At 37.8% G+C, this 21997-nt stretch overlaps 1 protein-coding gene across 22 annotated transcripts in view; it reads right to left on the bottom strand.

Moving 5' to 3' along the window:
* Positions 1-10385: 10385 nt before the first annotated feature.
* The window catches only part of CREM (cAMP responsive element modulator), a 71964-nt gene continuing 60352 nt past the window's right edge, over positions 10386-21997 (bottom strand). For 8 of the 22 annotated variants that reach the window (XM_042991449.1, XM_042991448.1, XM_042991446.1 and 5 more), the window contains 2 exons: positions 16686-16842; positions 10386-11124 (listed from right to left, as the gene is read on the bottom strand). In XM_042991449.1, coding sequence (XP_042847383.1) covers positions 10980-11124; positions 16686-16842 — 302 coding nt within the window. In that variant the 3' untranslated portion in view covers positions 10386-10979. Of the gene's footprint in view, positions 11536-16685; positions 16843-20844; positions 20881-21997 lie in introns of all 22 variants that reach the window. The other 14 variants (XM_042991442.1, XM_042991437.1, XM_042991439.1 and 11 more) reach the window with 3 other exon arrangements.

The raw sequence follows: 21997 nt of genomic DNA, 5'->3' as shown, positions 1-21997 counted from the left end.
GACACAAAGCCCAAAGACACACAGTGTCTTGGTTGGTGAACCTCTCTAGGCACAGAGGAGTCAGTGCCAGTTCTGAGTCTCAAATTTACATGGTATTCCTACTATTAACGCACACAAAATTTCTAGTGGAGATGGAATGTACAGAATAGGATGAAGAGCTTGATGTGTACAATCAACAATTCCAGTCTTGATCATGAAACCCAAGACAACCATATACTACATTATATTCTTTCCTGTTTTTCTAAAGTATCAAGATCAAAAATAAGAATTAAGCGCCAGGATTCACAATTATTCAAATAGGGTCAAGACACCTCTATAAAAATATATAATTTCATCAGTGAAAATTTTGCCTTAAGTCCCAATATCTATTCCATTTCTTCTCCCTTTTTTTTAACCTTACAATGTGTTGAGGTACTTCAGAGTCCATCGAGGGGTGAGGAGGTGAGGGAGCAAAGGTTGATGGATTTTTAGTTTAATGTTCTATTGATAGAAACCAAGCTTCTCAGGACCAGATCAACAGAAATGACAAATAAGCTTTGCAAAAACAGAGGCAGTGTTTATGCCTCTGATCCCTAACAGCTCGTACAGGGTGTAAGGTCCTTTGATTTGGATAAGCCTTCAATTATAAACAAATCCTTGAGTGGCAAATAGGATATCAGTAAAATCATAATACTTTAAAAATACATGTTTAATCCCTTAATAGGCTTAATAACAATGGATCTTTTAATTTCTGAGTGTAGTCTTCACCTGATTGTGTGAAATGTACTCAACCAAAGATGTAATAATTCTGATTTTTTTCTAAGTGTGGCTCAAAGCCTAGATGCTAGCTGAAGAAATACAAAAAAAACAAAAACTTCAGGAATAGAATTCTTTTCTAGTTATTTTGAAATTTCCAGGCATTTCAAATTACAAAACCTACTTAACCATTTCTGTATCACAGCAAACAAAATAAAACCAAATTAGTTGACTATTGGAATGTGAAACACTTATTGGAGTGTGAAAGTGTTCCAAATCTGGATAGTGGTGATGATTGCACAATTTAGCAAATTTGCACAAAATCATTGAATTGTATACTTAAAACAGGTGAGTTTTATGGAATGTAAATTATACCTCAAGAAAGTTACATGCAACAAATTAGTTGCAATGCTTCCTATGACCACAGAATGTCAGCAAAGTCAGCCATGAAGGATTTTTCCATAAACCTAATTTTCTAAGAAGAAGCCAGCAACTGCTAGATATAGCTGTCTTTCACTACAGAAATGCCTTTGTTCTTCTGGCTCTCAGGTGCTTGAAGTTATCAAAGAGTTAGGCATCAGGAATAAGGAAACATTTTCTTAAGTTTTTTTTAATGCTTATTTATTTTTGAGAGAGAGACAGAGTGCAAGCCAGGGAGGGCAGAGAGAGAGGGAGACACAGAATCTGAAGCAGGTTCCAGGCTCTGAGTTGTCAGCACAGAGCCTGACGCAGGGGTCAAACTCAACAAACTACAAGATTATGACATGAGCAAAGTCAGACACTTAACCGAGTTACCCATGCGCCCCAGGAAACATTTTCAAATGTTGTCTTATACAGATCTACAATGATTGAAGCTATCAAATCATTTTATTCATGGTATATACAATAAATAAAACTAACTTCAAGCCACAATAGTTTTGAATAAGCTATTCATTCTTACTGAAAATAACAAAATCATTAAAACTAGTTTTGGACTACTTATACATTGTAGTAAACATATAAACTTTGACTTTTTACAACTATTTTATCTTACATTGTACATTTTAAAGGGGAATTTTTAAAATGGTCTAATTCCCTTTAAGTTAGACAAACATTAACCAGTGAACTTTTCAAGTAACTAGGTAATATGAAGAAATCTTTTAAAAGGAGTACGGTCTCTCTCATTACCTCCATAGATCTTCTGAAAACATAAAATACATTGGATTATAGGAAGGTAAACCTAATACACATTGAAAACCATAACTATTTCTGAGCTAAAACTTCCTTTTGCTCAGTGCAGCCCTGTTATGATTAAGGGCGGAGGAAACTTGTGAGCTGGAAATTTTTCTCTCACATTTTAAGCAGATTTACAAGTAAAGGAAATAAGGTTTGTCCAAATAAAGTTTTCAAGTGTCAAACCTAGGTTTCCCAAATCAAAATAGATGCCCTGCCTTCATCATGAGGTCAGTTTCAATCTAAGGGCTTTTTGCTTTTGAATCCTGGTTAATACTAAAAGCAACGTGAATGACAATTTCTTGGATTAATGATTGAGTACCAGGAATCCAGAAACTGCTCACAGAGATAAGAAAAAATAGGATCTGATGAGATGATACTTACATTAACTTTTCTCAGAAATTTGAGGGTCAACTGTTTCCTTCACAGTATCACCAAATGTCAAGGTCAAAGTAGAGAAGACAGAGGTTAAGTGACATGTTAAGTGATCTGGCCAAAGTGACAAAGGTGGTTAATTGAACAGTTAGGACTAGAACCAGGTCTTGTGGGCTCTCAGCCATAGACCCTAGATTCAAACACATGTCCAGGGCACCTGGCTGGCTCAGTCAGTTGGGTATCCAACTTTGACTCAGGTCATGATCTCACAGTTTGTGGGTTAGAACCCTGCATCAGGATCTGTGCTGACAGCTTGGAGCCTGGAGCCTGTTTCGGATTCTTTGTCTCCCTCTCTCTCTGCCCCTCCCCTGCTCATGCCCTCTCTCTGTCTCTCTCTCTCTCTCCTCTCTCTCAAAAATAAGCGTTTTTTTAAACAAAATCACATCCGTTATTCATTCTGCAATTTATATGATCTGTAACATTGGGGATTTTTGTTGTTTCTGTAGTTCTTTCTATCCAGGGCAGATTTGAAAAACACAGATAACCACTGTCTGATTCAATAACCGTAAAGTAAGTCATGAGACAACGATGCTTGGGATGCTAAATGCTCTGGAAGAAATATTCAAGTAATTAGTTAAGGTGAAAATGCCTTATGACTGAAAAATTACACATGGAGTCCTAATGTGCTTTGGTGAATGAAGTCTATGCCAGCAGTGGAAGGGGCCCCTAGCTGTTCTGCAATCCACGGCAACCCAGTCTTTTTCACTCTCTACCATTATGCTGGGAGCTCCAGTTACTAAGCACTGGTCTGCCAACTTCCCCTGCCCTCCCCCAAACTGCATGATCCTATAAGTATTTCTGGAGCAAGAGCAACCAGGCATTTAATGACGTAAGTCATGTCTCTTGACTTGAAAGATTAATGGGTCAGGCATGTTATGTACCCTTGATAAAAGAGATTTGTGTTCTGCCCTTCAGGGTCTAAATTCCCAACAAAATCCAGCTGGGTAGTATCAATTCAGACATCTCAATAAAAGGATAAATGAAACCATGCAAATAATACAGACCTATACTATGCCTGAAAATATATATATATATTTTGCATTGTCTAAAAGCTGCAATCTTAGTGGCAGCAAATGTGTTATTTTTAACACTATGAGCTAAGTGAGAAAAAAGATAGTAAGAATTCTGGCTGATCAAAGTAGCATACATGCCTGTGTATTTTAAAACATTTTTGTATGTGAAAAAAAAATCTGTGTATTTACTTTTTAAAAATTCATATTGAAATGGATTAATGTTACAAAATCTGGAATTTCTAACATTCTGCTATTATTCCTAATTTCATATATCACATCAAAAGTCCCTGAATTTCAGTTGTTCAAAGGCATAGCACTACTCTGTCACTAATGTAACTTCTAAGCAATTGCCAAATATCATCAGTGCCTTAATCTCCAATCACATTTTTTTGAACTTTCAAGCTAAGATAACAAAACAAATGCTGATCTTGACATCTACTAAGCAACAAGATATACTACATTTTTTAAGCTTGAAAATATCACTGCTCTCCCACAGTGAATGAAAGATGTACTTTCCCAGTATTATCAATAATTTCTAGTGATATGATCATGCCCCCCGATCCTTTGGAACCCCACAGTCTGATAACAGGTTAAGATAAGAATTAAAATGCTATCCATGGCCACAGCTGAGTGACACCCACACATAGTATGGGGGGGCAAGACTCTTTAACATTGATCTCATTTTCCATTATGTTCTAACCACCTAAAATAACTAATTATAAGCAATTCAAACAAAATCAGCAATTTTGCTGCAAAATGATTCATTTTAAAATCACTTATTTACCCATCAGTTTTTAAGCCTTCATAGACTAAGAATGTTTAAAACAGAATAAGGAGTTACAGAAATGGCACATGCATCATGTTGGGCTGTGGCTATAACACTAAATAGTCTTGTATGCTCAGTAAATATTGGATGGGTGCAACCATCCATGACTTAGGGGAAAACTGGGTGAGGCCTGACCCCAGAGTGTGTTCTCCAAAATTTAATGTGCTTCAGAAACAGGAGTGCAACTGGGTAAAAATAGAAATGCTCATACCTACTAAATAAAAATTCTAGATATATGGAATGCCAAACAATAAACATATAGGTACAGTCATGTTATCCTTTATCTAAAAAGCTGATTTTTAATAGCTTCCCTATTAGGCTACTTACTTCCTCAAAAGTGTACCAATAGTTACTGTGTTTAAAAGGTAGGAATTTTACATTTTTTAAAATGTTAATCTTTGAGAGAGAGAGAGATACAGAGCATGAGCAGGGGACAGGCAGAGAGATAGAGAGAGACACAGAATCTGAAGCAGGCTTCAGGCTCCGCTGTCAGCACAGAGCCTATGCGTGTCTCAAACCCATAAACTGCGAGATCATGACCTGAGCTGAAATCAGATACCCAACTGACTGAGCCACCCAGGCGCCCCTAAAACATAAGAATTTTAAAGTTTATTCCTAAGTCAAACCGACACTGGTCTGCCATAAGTCCGTGCTTTCCAGAGCTCATCAAACACTTGTTTGGTGTTAAGGCTTGTTGAGAGCTATTTGTTCTAGAGACCCTTACACCGTATGTCAAATGTCCTCATAAAGTAGTAGGCCACGACAGACCTGACAGGGTCCCTGCATCCTCCCACTGTTTCCCAGAGACCAGCAGGACTTTCCTACAGTGAGTGACAAGGCATTCCTTCATGAGCTTCCCTCTCATCAGACCACAGGGGCAAAAAAAAAAAAAAAAAAAAAAAAAAAAATCAAGGCATCATGGTAATATAGATTACTATACTAGTTAAAAGGTCTGAGTATTCTGGTCTCTCCATGGCCAAGAGCTATCAGTAGTTAAGTAAATTAACCTGAAATTTGGCTTTCTGGTCTATAAAATTAAAGGAGTAAACTACAGTTGATCCTTGAACAATGCAGGGGTTGGGGTGCCGACATCCCCTTCCCTGCTGTAAAAATCCAACCCTTTTGACCCCCCCGCAAAACTTTAATAGCCTACTATTGACCAGAAGACTTAATGATAACAGTCAATTAACACATTTTATATATTGTGTACTGTATTCTTACAATAAACTAAGCTAGATGAAGAAAATGTTAAGAAGATCATAAAACACATTTACAGTTTTGTACCATAAAATAATCATGTACAAGTGGACCCATGAACTTCAAACCATATTGTTTAAGGGTCAACTGTACACTTTCGGGACTTCTTTCACCTTGATGATTTGACTTCAATGAGTACAACTGTTGATGTGATGTGCCAATAGCCAGTTAAACTACAGAGTCATTTTCTTCTGATCAAAATCAGGGATTTTAGAAACCAGAGAAACTAATAAATGCTTTTGCTCATTAGGAAATAAAAAGTTTGGAGATTTCTAGATATAACCACTTGGAACCACAGAACTATCACCACAGCAGCCATCACCTGCTTGGCCAGCATGCACTTCTTATGGTCCCTCTCCTACAGTTGATCCAGGCTGGTCAGAGCCCTGAGGCAGAGGCATTGTGTCCCTTGCCTGGTTCTTTCATTTTTTTATTTCTTTTTTTTTTTTTTAATGTTTATTTATTTTTGAGAGAGAGAGAAACAGAGACAGAGTGCGAGGGGGGGAGATGGAGAGAGAGAGGGAGACAAAGAATTTGAAGCAGGCTCCAGGCTCAGAGTTGTCAGCACACAGCTTGCACAGAGCTTGAACTCATGAACTGCAAGATCATGGCCTGAGCCGAAGTCTGACACTCAACTGACTGAGCTATGCAGGCGCCCCTCCCCTTGCCTGGTTCTGCTCTTGATCTTGAGCTCTGACAGCTATGGAACCTTGGGCAAGTTACTTGCCCTTGTCTTCAAGCCTGTTTCTTCATCTGCCAACTGGGGATGACAATAAAAGCACCAACACTTGTTGGGTTATGAGAATTAACTGTGATAAGCCCTATATGGCACATTGTTTGGTGCCTGGCACAGAGTAAGCACTCTGTAAATGGCAGCAATTATTTTTGATGACAGCCGCATGGTTATAGCATCCATAGAACTCAGCACATGACTGAAGAAAGTCCAACAACAAAAAAGTCCATGAAGTCACATGGTTGTCACAGCCCCTGGTCCTCTCTCCTTCTGGACTTACTCTTACTAATGCAACCTCACTTGTTGACTTGAAGGAATGAATGAACGTGCTGACTCTCTATATCTCTTTCCAGAAACTACAGATCACACAGCTCTGACGATGGGATAATAATTTAAGGAAGCAGGTGGCATGATCGATGAATTAAAGGTATCTCTTTCACAAAAAAGAAACTGGTAATAGTGGTTGCCCTCCCAGGAGGTGGCATCAAATCAGGGACAGGAGACTGACTTTTCACCATATGCCATTGTAGCTCTTGAAATTTGAACCTCAAATATGTGTTACCTACATTAAAAAATGTTCTTTAACATGCTAATTTTTGAAAAGTAAAAAGTCAATTTGTAACTTAGAAGAGCATATGTCTTCCCCTCATGAGAGTTGGGAAGCTGAAAGTCCAGCCTCACATGCCCTTCAGAGTATCTGAGTGCCCGTGGTTGCTACCCTGCCTATGCACCCCCACAACTGGGAGGTGATGGACAGACCCCATGGGAGGTGGGACAAAGAAAAGGAAAATCTTTCTGGTTCAGAATTATTTCAGGTTTTGACTGGTTTCTGCACAGAGGAATCAAAGGAATACCTACTGTAGATTTAGAGCAGGGCTTTATGTCCAGTTCTATTCTACTGCCCAGGGAAGGCAAAGACCTGAATTAAAAGAAAGAACAGAGAGTGAATGAAGTGTGTGTGTGTGTGTGTGTGCGTGTGTGTGTGTGTGTGTGTACTCCAAATAACCCATGCTGGCTCAGCTTTTCGATGCTCTTTTCCCAAATATTTTTCTGATAAAGAAATCTGAAAAAAACTCGGCATCCTTTTGAAAATTAAGACTGGCTTGGAAATAACAAGGGCCGCACTTTATTTGAGCAAGTACAATCTAGTATAACAAAGTTATATAACAAGGTTAGCTTTCTCCTTTTACTCATCATTTTCCATCCCTGATGGAATTAATTATGTGTGGATGTGTAAAGAAGATGGCCCTGAAAAGAAATATCTTAAATCTCATTGTAAGCTGTCACACAGCACCCCATGGCAAAATGGATCTTTGAAGAACAAACATGTTAAAAATGCTTTGCACTAAAATACATTTGGAATTCTAAAATGCATAAATATGAAACGTAGCTATGATAAAATGGATTTATATAGAATATTGAAATATACCATGCTCAAGTAGTTCAGAATCAGGCCTGTGTCTTTGGGACGACCTTAGAAAAGATGAGCCACATTTAAGTTCCTGAAAACCTTGGTACATACTATAAAACAGGAAAATCAGTGCATCATGGCCAGCCAGCTGGCTTGCAACTCTGCTTAGCTCACACGTGTCCAAATTGCTTCATTCTTTTGGTTGTAGACTAGAAAAACTGTGTTGGTTTCACAAGTCCTCATTTGTTTTCAAAGTGTACTTTCAGCACGTAGGAAACAGACCGTACTGGACGTTAAGAAGAATATAATGAAGAAAACCTAGAAGTGTGGTTGCTGATGTGAAAGGTCCTCCTTCAAGCAAGCCTAGAGCTGAAACACATTTAAATATGCGGCAGAAATTCATTTCCTTTATTTTCTCGCTTCAAATGATTTAACATCGAGAACTACCTAGTTAAATCTGAAAAGGAGGCGTAATCCCACAATTCACGATCAGTAATTTCTACATGCATAAGTCCAGATTCTGAAAATTATAGGAGAAAAAAAAAGAGACACAAATGCAATGACAGCTGTGGATTCTATGCAACACTGTTCTACAAGGTGTACAATATCCATGCAGCTTCCAATTCGCTGCTCGCTGTTTAGCGAGAGGTTGTAGTCAGTATCTGTTGAAGGCCGAATGGAGAGCTATCAAACTGTATTTTTAGTAGCACAAGTTTTTGTTTCAGGGACACACTGGAGAAGTAAGAATTAAAAGTTCCCACACACCTCTGAGAGCTTGGCCCAAGTCCCCTCTTAACAACCGCCACTTAACTTCCTGGACAGTTGAAGCACTCACGTGTCTTCCTTACGTTGTCAGCTGCCCACACACCATTCTCCCAGAGCCCCAGTTTGATCCAACACTGATGGCCATATGCTTCGTAGAAGCCTGAAACCCCCTCGGCCCCAAGGGTAGAATCTTCACTAGTAATCCACTCCTCTTGCCAGTGATTGGTTATGGAGGGAGGTTCTGGTGAAAATCTAGCTGGTAAAACTCAAGGGAATCTGCTGCTGAAGGTCTGGTGTGCAAGTCTTCTTTGCTCTTAAAACAGGACAGAAGAATGGGGTGTGCCACTTGTCCCCTCTCTGGTGCCTGCATCTGTAGCAGCAATATTGAGATTGGGGGAACCAGCCAAAACAGGGAGCAATGATCTGGTCGTGAGCCCATTGTTAAGTCACTAAATTAAACAAGCATGGGATTTCCTACCTCTGCACTTCTTGTTTGGGGAGGGCATAATATCTCCTCCTAGTTTAAACCACTGGGGAATGAGGAGACACCTGCTTTTTGTGGCCCCAAGTAATCAGATGCAATCTCCTTCCTCTGAAATAACAAGCTATTTTATAGCGCAGAGACCACACAGGAACACATGCACAGGCTTTCCCTCTCTTGGAAACTAAACTCTTGTGCGAGGAGTAACGTTCTAAATTCAAGCTCCTTGGAGTATAGCGCATGCGCTGCATGCCCCGTCCCGAATACCCTCCTCCCCCACACTATCACGTACTTCAGACCCAGTTCAAAATCTGCCTCCTCCATGATAGTTTCTTATTTAATCCTTGCCTACATCTGTCTGTAATTCTAACATATGGCATTCACTGCCTCTAACTTTTTTACATCTTGTCTGCTGATCCTTGTGTCTCCCTCTCAGCTCCACACTGAGCACACATTTGATTTACAGCGACTGACTGAATATGAAGCCCCATTTTCTTTCACCTGAAACTTGGGATTTTCCTTTCCTCTTTTCTTTCTTGTCTTCTTTCCTCATCTTACTTCTCTGTAGAAGAAAAGACAAAAATTGAGATAAAAGAGATTCGGAGCTCAGATTCTGAAGGTAGGTAGGTCTTTCTAAAGAAAGGCCCAAATGGCAGGCCCTACCTCTGGGAGTTACAGATAAGGGAAAGAATTATGGCTGGTGGGGGCTGGGGGTACAGCAGTTAGACACGAAACAAATGACCTCCTGTTTCTGTACCTCCCTGACATACTGACCAGGTTCCACTATTGAAAGTAGGGGTTGGGGGGGGGGGGCACACCCTGAACAAATCACAAGTTATGAGAGAACACAGAGCAGAGTCTAGCACATGGTAGGCATTCAACAAATGTCTCAGGAGTGAAGGAGAGATGACAGAGCATCTTACCAGTAGGGCTTCGGGCTTATACCTTGAAGGTTTTTATTATAAAAACAGAACGAAATGTAAATACCAGTAATAACGCTGGTAGTGAACTTCATCTGGATGTGCTGACAAAAAAATCTTTGATCTGGTGTAGATTTCAAGATGTTTTGAAAGGGAAAATAAAATCTTGGGTTGTTTTGGTTTTTACTTTAAAACTCCTATGGCTGTTAGCTCAAACTCACAACCAGGGGCCGTCAACAGGAGATTTCCAGACTATCTGCAGAAAGGCCTACTCCATCACACAACCTGAATCTCCAGCAGCCGCTCTTCTGTGTAACAGCTCTGGGGCCATCCTACTGATGAGATGGCACAAAGGGCATCTGCAAAGAGCATGACCCAGTGTAGAAACAGGCTTCCACACACGTGAAGCTATGCAGATACATTTTTAACGTCAACTTTTAACACATTCCAAATATTAAAAATTTGTCATAACTTTCATTAGGCTCATTCATTCAAACCGACACTAAGAACTTTTCTGCAAGATCTTTTATATTACACAATAGAGTAAAAACTGTAGTAAAGGTTCAGATAGTTAAATGAGCACCACACACTACAAAGTGTAACCAACATGGTTCTATTAAAAACTCTCTTCAACTATGGCATTCAAGGACAGCAATACAATATTTTCTTTACAAAGCAAGTAATATAAAAATCTGCAAATGCCATAAATTCATTTATAGGCTATTATTTTCATATAGGCATATCATTAGATTCTTTCAATTTTTTCTTTCAATTCTTTCCTGAGGTATTTTTTTGTTTGTTTGTGGTTTGCTTTTACTGTACTGCTGGATGCATTATCTTGATCATCCTTCCCTAAAATGATTTTTAAAGACCTGCAAAAAAATTTTATTGCATAGGACACTATTCATGACACAGAGGTTAGGAACTGCAAATATGTGGCAATGGAACAAGTCTTACAAATATTGCATTTTAAGAATGTTACATACATTTTTTACAGCTGTCTCTTTTTAAAAAATTGAAGTTATAGCTAATAGTTAACTACGTACAGTGAGGCATTTTAGGAATGTCAGAGGTTAGAGAATATGATGAATGATACAAAGGAAAAAAGCCGTAATTCTTGCTGGCTATATATTGTATTGCCTTCAAAAGCAACTGTACATGTTGTAATCAGTTCATAGTTAAATATTTCTACTAATCTGTTTTGGGAGAGCAAATGTCTTTCAAAGTTTCAAGTTCCTCTATGAGCTTCTTGTTCTGAACCTCCAGCACTGCAACTCGACTCTCCAGACATTTTACATATTCTTTCTTTCGACGTCGACATTCTTTAGCAGCTTCCCTGAAAAAAAGTAGAAGCAAAGGGGGAAACAAAACACTTTTTTGCATGCTATTGACAAGCAGGCTGAAGTAAGCTTGCTAAATGTGATCATGGCTGCATTCCAAATCTTGGAACAGCGTTCCCAATTCAATGTCAAACACTAAGCCAAACTGGATTCTTAAGGGTCACAAGTGTCCCTTCCACAAGTCCACATGGCAATTAGTAGAATTGCTGCATCTCCTGCCTTGATTAGAGTTCATAGTAAACAAGGTCCAAGTCAAAGACAGTTACTCTGCTTTATGGCAGTAAAGATCTTTGAGGGCCTTGAGTTCCTCAATGAGAGTCTTGTTTTGGTTTTCAAGCACAGCCACACGATTTTCAAGACATTTGACATATTCTTTCTTCTTCCTGCGACACTCCCGGGCAGCTTCCCTGGAACCAACACAAGGCAAATGACTACAGGAACAACTTCCCAGCACAATTCAGACCAGCTCAAATGAACTTCTGCCCCCCAAACTCAACAGCCAATCAATCCTAGGTAAGGTTTATACAAAGCCACACAACAAATGTAACCAAGCACATGCCTTTTATAAGATTACTTTAAAACAACAGGACCAACTTGAGAGCACAATTTGCCCATCATTCGTTGTACATGGTGTTTTCTTAGGGCACACATTCCATGATCACAGTGACCAGAATGGTTTTCAGTAACCTAAAACAATAGGACCACATTCCCAAGTGGAAATTCTACAAAAACACTTACAGATCCTTTTAAGTCTCTTCGTTATTTTTGTCCACCAAAAGCCACATATTCCATCACAATGAATTAACTTTATTTGATCAAAAATACTGGAAAAAATTAATCCTCAGAAACTTGAAATGTCATTATTGGAGATTTTGATTCTTCAAGACTAAATACCAGTAAAACAAATAAGCTCAACCACGACTGCAAGAAGCAGTTTATTGGCTAGAAAACAACCTGGATACAGACAACAGGAAGCAAGTCATGTACATTTTCATGAACCAAAATGAAATGGACTCTGCTTTTGAAAATTAAGGAAGAGAAGAAGGGAGGGTACATAATACAACACTCAGTAATTCAGATAATTTAAAGCCATGAAGTCAAAGCACCACAATTAAAATTTTGGAAAGGAAGCTACTATATAACCCAAAAGTGTATTTCAAGACTGTTTTCTAATCAAGTGCATTAATAACCCAATATACAGATTGTTGAAGCACTGTAGGCATGCCCAAAGGACAGACCAGCCAAAGCAACAAACACAAACAGATGAGCTAGTCATTTTCATGTATAGCCCCACCAAAAAAGAATAAATACAGCCAACATTTTTCTCTTTCTCCTGATTTTTAGGGTGGGAGGGGGTGGCAACCACATCATTTAAGTCCTCTGTAGAATGCACCCTCTGATAACAGTGTTATTTTGGAGTAGTCAACTGAAAATAACTGCCTTTGGGGTGTGCTTCATATCAAAAAAGCCTACACTGAAACAGATAACTCACACATATATTAACAAAAGCTGTGTTGGATGGCTGAACACCAGTTACTATAATGCCGACTCACAGTGCCCCAATTCTGAACCAGGAGTGATGTGCACAATAGATTTGGCCAATTCTGCTGTATTTTTAGGATGGTTTACTCTCACTAACAACTTGTTATCTGTGTTTTCTCCGTGGGACCCAGTATCAGCAGAAAAAAGACCTTGAAATCCCAGTGAACTGCAGGAAAAGATCAACTCCTACTTCCTAGCCAAGAACAATGCCCTCACCCTGTGAACTCACAAAGCTCTCAGACTTCTCAACTAGTTAACAACAACAACAAAAAAAATGTAAAAAGTGAACTGAATCTGTTTAATACAGATTTATTTAATCTAAATGATGCATCGGGAAAAATTGAGAATAAATCCAAGCACGCTCATAAATTTGCCAGTTTGAGAACATAATTAAACTTTTCTATAAAGGAACTAAAATACATTTATTAATACCAAGATTTTCATGATTGGATCATTATATTAAATTCTAGATTTGGAAGGGAGATAGTCATTTTACAAAGCAAGTTACCATTAAATGAAATTTGAAATATCTAATAGCAGTGTTGTGAAATATTTATTTTTTTCATTTTCTTTACCAAAGTATACTATTTGTCATAAATATCATAATTCATATCTCATGTGGGTGCAGGCGCATGTTACCAGTGAAAATGTTCCAAACACAAAGCTTTAAATGATCACACCAGTAGATGGTACATTCCTAAGTATTTCCCAGCTATGGAAAACACCTGTTTCTTCTATTAATAGTTAGCTCAGTTTTCAGGCCGTGCATTTATTTGGATATATCCTCAGCATGAAGAGGAAATACATAGCAAAGAGGAAATGTTGACACGGCTGTAAAGAAACACAAACTGTCACTGGACTGGGAGAAATATCTATCATATCTATCATAAATGCCAGCCAAAGAATAAAAAAGGAAATGTATAAGAGGTCTTTCAGGTTAATAAGTAAAACCTACATACGTTCCATGAAGTTAAATCTGAAGCTTACTCTGAGGTCTTTCTGAGATGACTCTGGTATAGTACAGCGGGCAGGCTCTGGAATAAAGACTGCCTGATCGCATACCCAGGTTCTGTCCAGTGCAGGATGCTACAACTTACTACTTAACCTCTCTGAACCTGAGTTCCTCTTCTGTAAAGTAAGGATCATAACCACACCCTTTCTTATGTGAAAGTTACATGAGAGTTAAAGAAAGAAACAGTAGAAATGAAGCACTTAAAACCTACCTATGGTACTTGCTCAAGTGAGCAACCTATTAGCCATTGATCATCTGCTTTTCCCTTGTCCTGCTCTGAAGTTGAGATCTGGAAAGCTAGAATAGATCCTTCTCAGAATCCCTTGGAGCTAGGGATTCTATTAGCTATTTCTAACCAAGGAAATGTGGGTGAAAGATGCAGGGGGGTAGGGGGGCTGGTGTACCTGGGTGGTTCAGTCAGTTAAGTGTCCAACTTTGGCTCAGGTCATTATCTCACTGTTCATGCATTTGAGCCCAAATCGGGCTCTGTGCTAACAGCTCAGAGCCTGGAGCCTTCCTCAGATTCTGTCTCCTTCTCTCTCTGCCCCTCCCCACTCACGTGGATGCTCTCTCTCAAAAATAAATAATAAAACATTAAAAAAAAAAAAAAAAAAAAGGAAAGAAAGATGCTGGGAGGGTCTTCCAGGAGAAGTTTTCAGAAAGGTTAGACTCAGCCAGCCCCAGTTTTGGGCTCTAGCCCTTTACCCTTCTTCCCGCCTGATGAAATGCCTAGATATGTGGCAGCCATGTTGTGATGATAAGAACAAATGTCAGTGCTGAAGATGACAGAGCAGGGAGGAGAAACCTGGATCCCTGATGACACTGCTCAGCTTTTGTTCTGGCTGTACATATCTCTGGACCAGCCATAGAAGATCAAAATAACACCTACAAGGTTAGGGCTCCATTTCCCTTGGTTATTCACAGCCCAAACACAAACGCTATCCAATAGTTGTAATTTGCTGATTACTTTTTTAAAACCTAAAATTTCATGATTTTTCTGGCCAGGGAAATTTCTTATGCATGTGTAGGTACTTGTGGGGCACATTTATAGGAACCCACTGCCTAACAGTTCATCAATTTCATTTTGATAGTTCTACTGACACAATTTTTTAATCTAAAAATAAAGGTATAAAATAATGACAAAAGGGAAAGAAGAATGCTACTTTCTAGGTCTTTTTATTTTCTTTAGGAAAATAAGACACCAATGAATAATTTTACAGTCTGCATTATGATCACATTTTATATTTCTTATTGAACTTCAAAACTTCCTGCTGTGACCACACAAGCAATTATGTTCACAGCTCCAGAGACCTCTGAAAGTACAGTTTCATAATATCCATATTCCTCCATCACATCTGAGTTAGAGACCATCCATAAAACAACTATGTATGATACCATGTGAGCCCCATCCATTCAGCTCCTTCAGGATTTCTGAGCAAAACACTGACAATGGAAAATATGAATCCAGCATGACTTAGTTAATTTGGAACAAGCCCTGGGAAAGATGTGTATACCTGAATAATCCTATTTCTGATAATCTGTACAAAACTCCACCTAGTGGTCTGTGATAATTAATTTGCTTGGGAACTGAAGCCACTTTAAGGAGTTCTATAATGTATAAAAATGTGACATTTTAAGGGCTGTTAGTAAACTGAACATAGCTGCTACTGGTTCACATTCAGTTACAAAGGACAGTTAGGAAGTCACCACTTATTTCTGAATCATAGCGGCTCAGAGGCCACAATTTCTAGATTAACTAGCTTGCTAATAATGCCTACTAAACAAACTACCGCCATGTGGTCCTGGTCATAGGTAAGCACATGATCTCCTCTGAAATGTTTTGTGTTCTTACAATGAGAACATTATTAGGAATAAGGCAACAAGACTTAACTGAGAGAACTCTTAGACTATTCTGTTCATTTTGAAAATCAGATTAATTTGCACCATTTTCCATCATAAAAACTTAACCAAGAAATATACAAGTCAAATTAAAGAATTTTGGAAAACAGCATTTTTAGGACATACTCCTGTTTAAAAAATAAAAATACAGAGACATGGTACAAGAATAAGTGAGAAAAGGAGACAGCATAAACTGAAAGTACATATACTATAACATTAATAGGCATCTCTAGATGATGGGGCTATGAGTAATTTTATTTCTTTGTTGCTTTGTATTTGCACTTGACTAAAATTTATCAGAATTAGTATGTATTTCAGTATAACAGAGAACCAACAAAGTTACAAACTAGATAAAAGGAAACTACATAGGGGCGCCTGGGTGGCTCAGTTGGTAAAGCACCCAACTTCAGCTCAGGTCATGATCTCGCGGTTTGTGAGTTCGAGCCCCGCGTCGGGCTCTGTGCTGACAGCTCAGAGCCTGGAGCCTGCTTCAGATTCTGTGTCCCTCTCTTGCTCTGCCCCTCCCCAGCCCATGCTCTGTCTCTCTTTCTCTCTCTCTCAAGAATAAATTTTTTAAAAAGAAGGAAACTACATATAAAAGGCTTAGAAAAAAGATTTTTAATTAATTTTTTTTGAGTAAATTCTACCTACAACATGGGGCTTGAACCCGTAACCCCAAGATTAAGAATAGAAGGCTCTATGACTAAATCAGCCAGGTGCCCCTAAAAGGTTTAGAAATGCTTAACTCACACATTTATTTTGCCCATAAAGAAACTAAAAAATTATACTCATTACCTACTTCACAAAGTACCAAGTTAAAAAAAATCTTTATTTGTAATAAAGTACTTCCATCATGATTAAAAACATTAATGTATCTTTCACACATTACCCTTTTGACACATAAGGATGTACCATGGTTTCATGGCTAGGCACTCTCATTAGAAGACAATCTAATTACCATCACATGCAGAGCACAAACCCAAATATGCCACATAACAGTTAACTTGGGAGAAATGGCTTAGAAAAAGCAATTTCTTTAAAAGCCCCACAGCAATAAATTATGTGCCCAGTAAGTGGTTCCTGATTCCCAGTGAAACATCCTACCTGTTTTTCATTAGCCTCAGCTCTCGTTTGCGTGTTGCTTCTTCTGCTAGTTGCTGGGGACTGTGCAAACTTCCTGGTGAGGCAGCCATCACTACTCCCTGTGGCAAAGCAGTAGTAGGAGCTCGGATCTGGTAAGTTGGCATGTCACCAGTGGCTGCTGCAATGAAACAAAATATTACAAATTTATATAAACAATTTACAACGTGATATTTTATATAAAATTGACCTGGAAATAACATATTTCTTTTTACATGTCATAAACTTGCTAATGTTTAAGATGATTATTCTGAGCATTAAAGAAGTCTGAGGTATCAAAGACACCTGGAACAATTTGGAACAATAATCTTCAGCATGCTCTATACATTTAAGGTGGAAAAACATCCCAGTGCATTTTAGAAAGGTGTTTATCAAAGGCTAAAGTAGAGAGTGCTTCAACTGATAGTTCATTTAGCCTAAACTCAGTGGCATGCTGACAAATGTTTAATAACCAGCTCTCCGGGGGAAAACAGTCCTGACCTGTTTACCAATGCGTATGACGGAAATACTTTCACCATGGCCAATTTCAGGCTAGCAGGGTGGCCTCCCGGAATGTAGAGATGGGAAGACATACACAGTAAGTAGCACATACAGATAAAAGACATGTAAATAACCTCAAGAGCAGAGATAAAATTATGAGAAGTGATGAGTTTTGAGTATTCATTGTTTTTTAATGTAACTTATTTATTAAATATGTATGTATTTCTTTATATATAATCTTTAATAATGGCTCTTTTTACAACCAGCTTACAAAAACCCTGAAAATTTAATAATCACTCTACATACCAGTGGGAGCTGGTTCTAGCATACCACTGCAAAAATTTTAGCTAAGCAGAATATCTCCATTCTCTGAATATTCCAGATAAGAGGTCTTCCTGTACCCTATATCAGGCCTGAAACAGTTACTGAATGTCTTTAAATACAAGTCCTACTACCAGATGAGTGAGGTACTGGAAGGAAAATACTAGCTTACTATATTTTGTTTAAAAAACAAAACAAAATAAAAAACAAAACAGCAAAGCTCTACTTAAATCTAGTTTCTCTGGGGAATGATAATTTTTGTCTTTTGAGGGTTTCTTGAGAAAATAATATATTTCTACGTATTCATTTAAAAGGTTTTCTAATTATAGTACAATCATAGTCAAATGACAGACTTAATATTTACTTAGTATTCAGATTGAATACTAAAAGTCCTCCAAGTTTCCTAATTTATACTCAAAATTTGCTTTTCTACTACAATAAACATAGCTTCCTAGAAAAGGCAGATGGATTTAAGTGATGAAATATGTTTCCACCACCACTGTTTCAACTTTGAGAAGGTATTGTCCAGAGTTAATTTGACACTCCGACATATTACAAAATTCATGCTGTCTCAAAGCTAAAGGCAAGAAAAAGAGTTTTTAAAGTTATTAAATCCTACAAAAATTGGACTGAACCAATGCCAATCAAAATGTAAAACACATCACTTCCATGCTTCATTAAAATGTATTCTAACTATTGAGTAAGAACTGAACTTTTACACCAAAGGGACACAGACTTTTTCCACTTAAATGGAATATTATCACTGAAAATAGCCAACCAATTTAAAGGGTCAGTCAAAAACTAATCTGTGTGCTCCTTTTGGGTAAATGCCAGTTCCCCGCCACACACTCCCCCCCCCCCCCAGAGCTTAAGAATTAGGTGAAAAATAAAGAAAAAAATTTTAAAAATGGCTTTGGGGGAAGATCACTTAACGGTCTTCATAAGATTAACAAAAATACCATTTAAAAGGTTGCACTGCCCCTTCCTTCTATAATTTGAAAAACAATGGTGATTAATAGTAACTGTGACAAATATAATGATCACCAGCAAAGTCTCTATTAATAAACTTGGGGAAAATCCTAAATTGGTTTTTGTGACTATTTAAAATACTATATACACAGATATCTCATTCTATGCCATATTATCTTACAGCTTGGAAATGTTTAAGAAGATAATTTTATAAACAGTTATAAACTGCTGACTAAAGATTTTTTATATTTTAATCTCATTGTCAGAGGAGATAGAATGGAGCATAGAATTGCATTGTTCTGTCCTCTTTTCTCTTTACCCACATCCAGGGAAGAAGGTTATGGGATAATAAAGGTTGAAACAATAGAACAGCTGGAGGCTACACAGACTTTCTAAAACTGGAACAATAGCCAGTGACGGATGAGAAGTTTACATGTCATCATGTTGACATTTGCAGGCAGCGTGGATGCAGACCTTGGTCTGGGTTGTTCTTTTGCACACACACTGGTCACAGAGAAGTGCAACAAAATTAATAGGAAGGTACAGAGGGGTTCATTATACTCTCTCTCTCCTTTTGTATACATCTGCTATTTTCTATACTATAAAGTTAGAGCAGAATGCTTATATGATCCATAAAAGTTTGTTTAAGGATATATATATATTTTTTTAAAGGAAAAAAGGGGGGCAGGTATACTTCACACATGAAAAATAAAGTTCATTCATTGGTCTTAAAACCAGAAATGGTTCTAAACTTTTGCCTGTTTCCAAAAGCTGAAACCACCCTCAAAGGACCAAATTTGGTACCATGGAGGATAAAAGCAGTTCAAAGCAAGTATGCTTAAAAGATTTTGAGGGGCGCCTGGGTGGCTCAGTCGGTTGAGCGTCCGGCTTCGGCTCAGGTCATGATCTCACGGTTTGTGAGTTGGAGCCCCACGTCGGACTCTGTGCTGACAGGTCAGAGCCTGGAGCCTGTTTCGGATTCCCTCTCTCTCTGCTCCTCCCCTGCTCACATTCTGTCTCTCTCTCTCTCTCAAAAATAAATAAACATTAAAAAAATTTTTAATAAAAGATTTTGAGCCAACAGCTAGGGAAATAAAATACCACTTCAAAATGATAACTTGGAAGGGGATGATATATTTAGATGTATTAGTTCTGCGATGTCAGCTAATATATTGGGTTTTATCACAATGTTTGAGACATACTCTATATTTATCTCCTTCAGTAAAAATCAGATTGCAGCTCAGTAGTTTATGACAGAAATATGAATTAGTATTAATTAGTAGGAATTCAGAAATGTCTGTAATATCCCAAAGAATCTATATGATGGTACACTTTTAGTGGTCACAGAGTAAATGTCAATGGATGAATTCCATATATTCAACTATGATCTTAGTAAATACATTAAAAAGATATGGGCAAAGAGAATCTCTTATTTTGAGAAAATCCAAATGTCAAAAAATGTTGTTGTTGAAACAAGTGGCAAAAAAAAAAAGTTTTTCTCTTAGTTAACTTCAGTTTCCAGAAGTATGAATTCAGTGGTAATTTAAAGTAGATTGGATACCTAGAATCACAGTTCAAAGAACCATCTTACATTCTTTGATGACACAGTCTTATCTCTGTACTCCTATAAAGGCCAATTTCTGTCCCATCTAACTACTAAAAGTGTCCACATTATTTTTTGTTCTAGTACTTCACTGTATACATTATTTCTGAAAATAAATGAGTCATCAGTGGGGGCTTTACAGTTATGACTGAAGATAATAAGAAAAAGATATTTACATACTAATTTATTCTAAGGCAATAAAAATTTTAAATACAAGTCAAGGATATGTTTTTTTTACTTTGGTACTCTCTATAATCTAGCATGCTACTTGGCATATAATGGATGCTTGATGGGTTTACACATACACTACAAAAATTTTGAACTTCCCAGGGTTTTGCACAAGCCCGCTGTCATTTGAATGTTTAAAATAAGCAGTCTTATTATTTTAAGACTATTATTAGCTGTTATTATAGCTAAGTCTTTAAGTCTTTAACACTGAGACATGGGAAGCCCTTACAAGATGCTCTGTATTTATTCAAAGTGGCATTATTTCCTACTCTTCCCTTAGATACTAGTCATCTGGCACCTGAGAAGCAGATGAGTTCTAACTATAGTATATGTCCAACTATCCTGACATGAATTTTTTAGTGTGTTTTAGGTTTAGTATCAATATTTCATGGGAAAAGAAAATTCCTAGAACTCTCAATTTTGGTCATTAACTTCATACCTCTCTTTGCAAGCTATAAACACGGTATAGGAGAAAAAGCACGGGATTTGGAGTCTGGATTCTAGTCCAGCTCTGCCACTTACCAGCCATGTGACTTGGGGCAAGTTCAGTTTCCTCATCTGTAAAATGGGGATACATTATCTCATTTAATACTCACAATAACCCCTGTAATGTATGTCAAAGTGTCTAGCACAGTGCCTGGCACATGGTAGGCATTCAGCAAATGTTAGTTCCCTTCCTCTTCCCTTCCTTAAGTTCTGAAAGACAATGTTCCAAATTATGCTTATGCTGTATATTAGTTAAAAGGCATATAACATCCATAAATATATTTTCCCCTGGAGTTTCCCTTCTAACAAACCTGGGTAGTAGAATGATTGAAATGTATGGCTCTTATTCCTTATTTTGTCCAGAAATATGCCTATTAAAAATTGTTATGCTGTATTATATTCCTTTAGAAAATAAGTTATTAAAAGATAATATAAAATGTCCTTTTCAATGTTTATAATCATTTAGAATGGAACCTCAAAGGTGGAGAAATACAAATAACCAAATGGTGCAAGCTCATCAGACTGGCAATAAGACAATGAAAAGCCTCACAAGTCAAAGAGGTGTTTGTTTCTTCCTAACAAAGACAGAAATAAGAAATTCAGCCAAATGCCTATCCTGATAGCTTTCAAAGTGGAACAACTTTTCCGCATCCCAAATGGTGGTGATCTTGCTTGTGTATATATCTTATTGAGATCTCTGCAGTACTGACCGCATTAACTGAATAACAACATTCTTATAAATGGAGCTTCCTACCTTCATGTGTCACTTTGCTAGGTGTCCCTAATCCCAAATATACCTAAGGAACAAGCAATAGAGGTAAGTTTGAAGTCATACTTATACAGCGGGGGACTTTTTCTGTAGCTCCAAGAAGCTACCGATGTCTTCACTTTTCTCATTTGGTTCACTCCTCTCCTACCACCACACCAGTGTTCCCAATGTGCAAATCAGTTGTGTCCTTGCCTGGTGTCTCACACTGTCAGAGACTGTTCCTTCTCCACCGCTCTACTTTTCCCAGGAAAATTAAACCCTATATAAACATGACTGTTTAAACACTGAACATTTTCAAACTTGTTACGATAACTATGACACATAGACCACAAAGAATTAAGCCATTAAATATTTTTACTTTAAGGTACATAGAGGGAACTTCCTGAATTGTTTAAGTGAAAATCTTGAGTCAAAAAAAGT

This window comes from Panthera tigris, chromosome B4, assembly GCF_018350195.1.
Source record: "Panthera tigris isolate Pti1 chromosome B4, P.tigris_Pti1_mat1.1, whole genome shotgun sequence".
Lineage (NCBI taxonomy): Eukaryota > Metazoa > Chordata > Mammalia > Carnivora > Felidae > Panthera > Panthera tigris.
The sequence above is the reverse complement of the archived record's forward strand: the minus strand, read 5'-3'. Positions and strand labels throughout refer to the sequence as shown.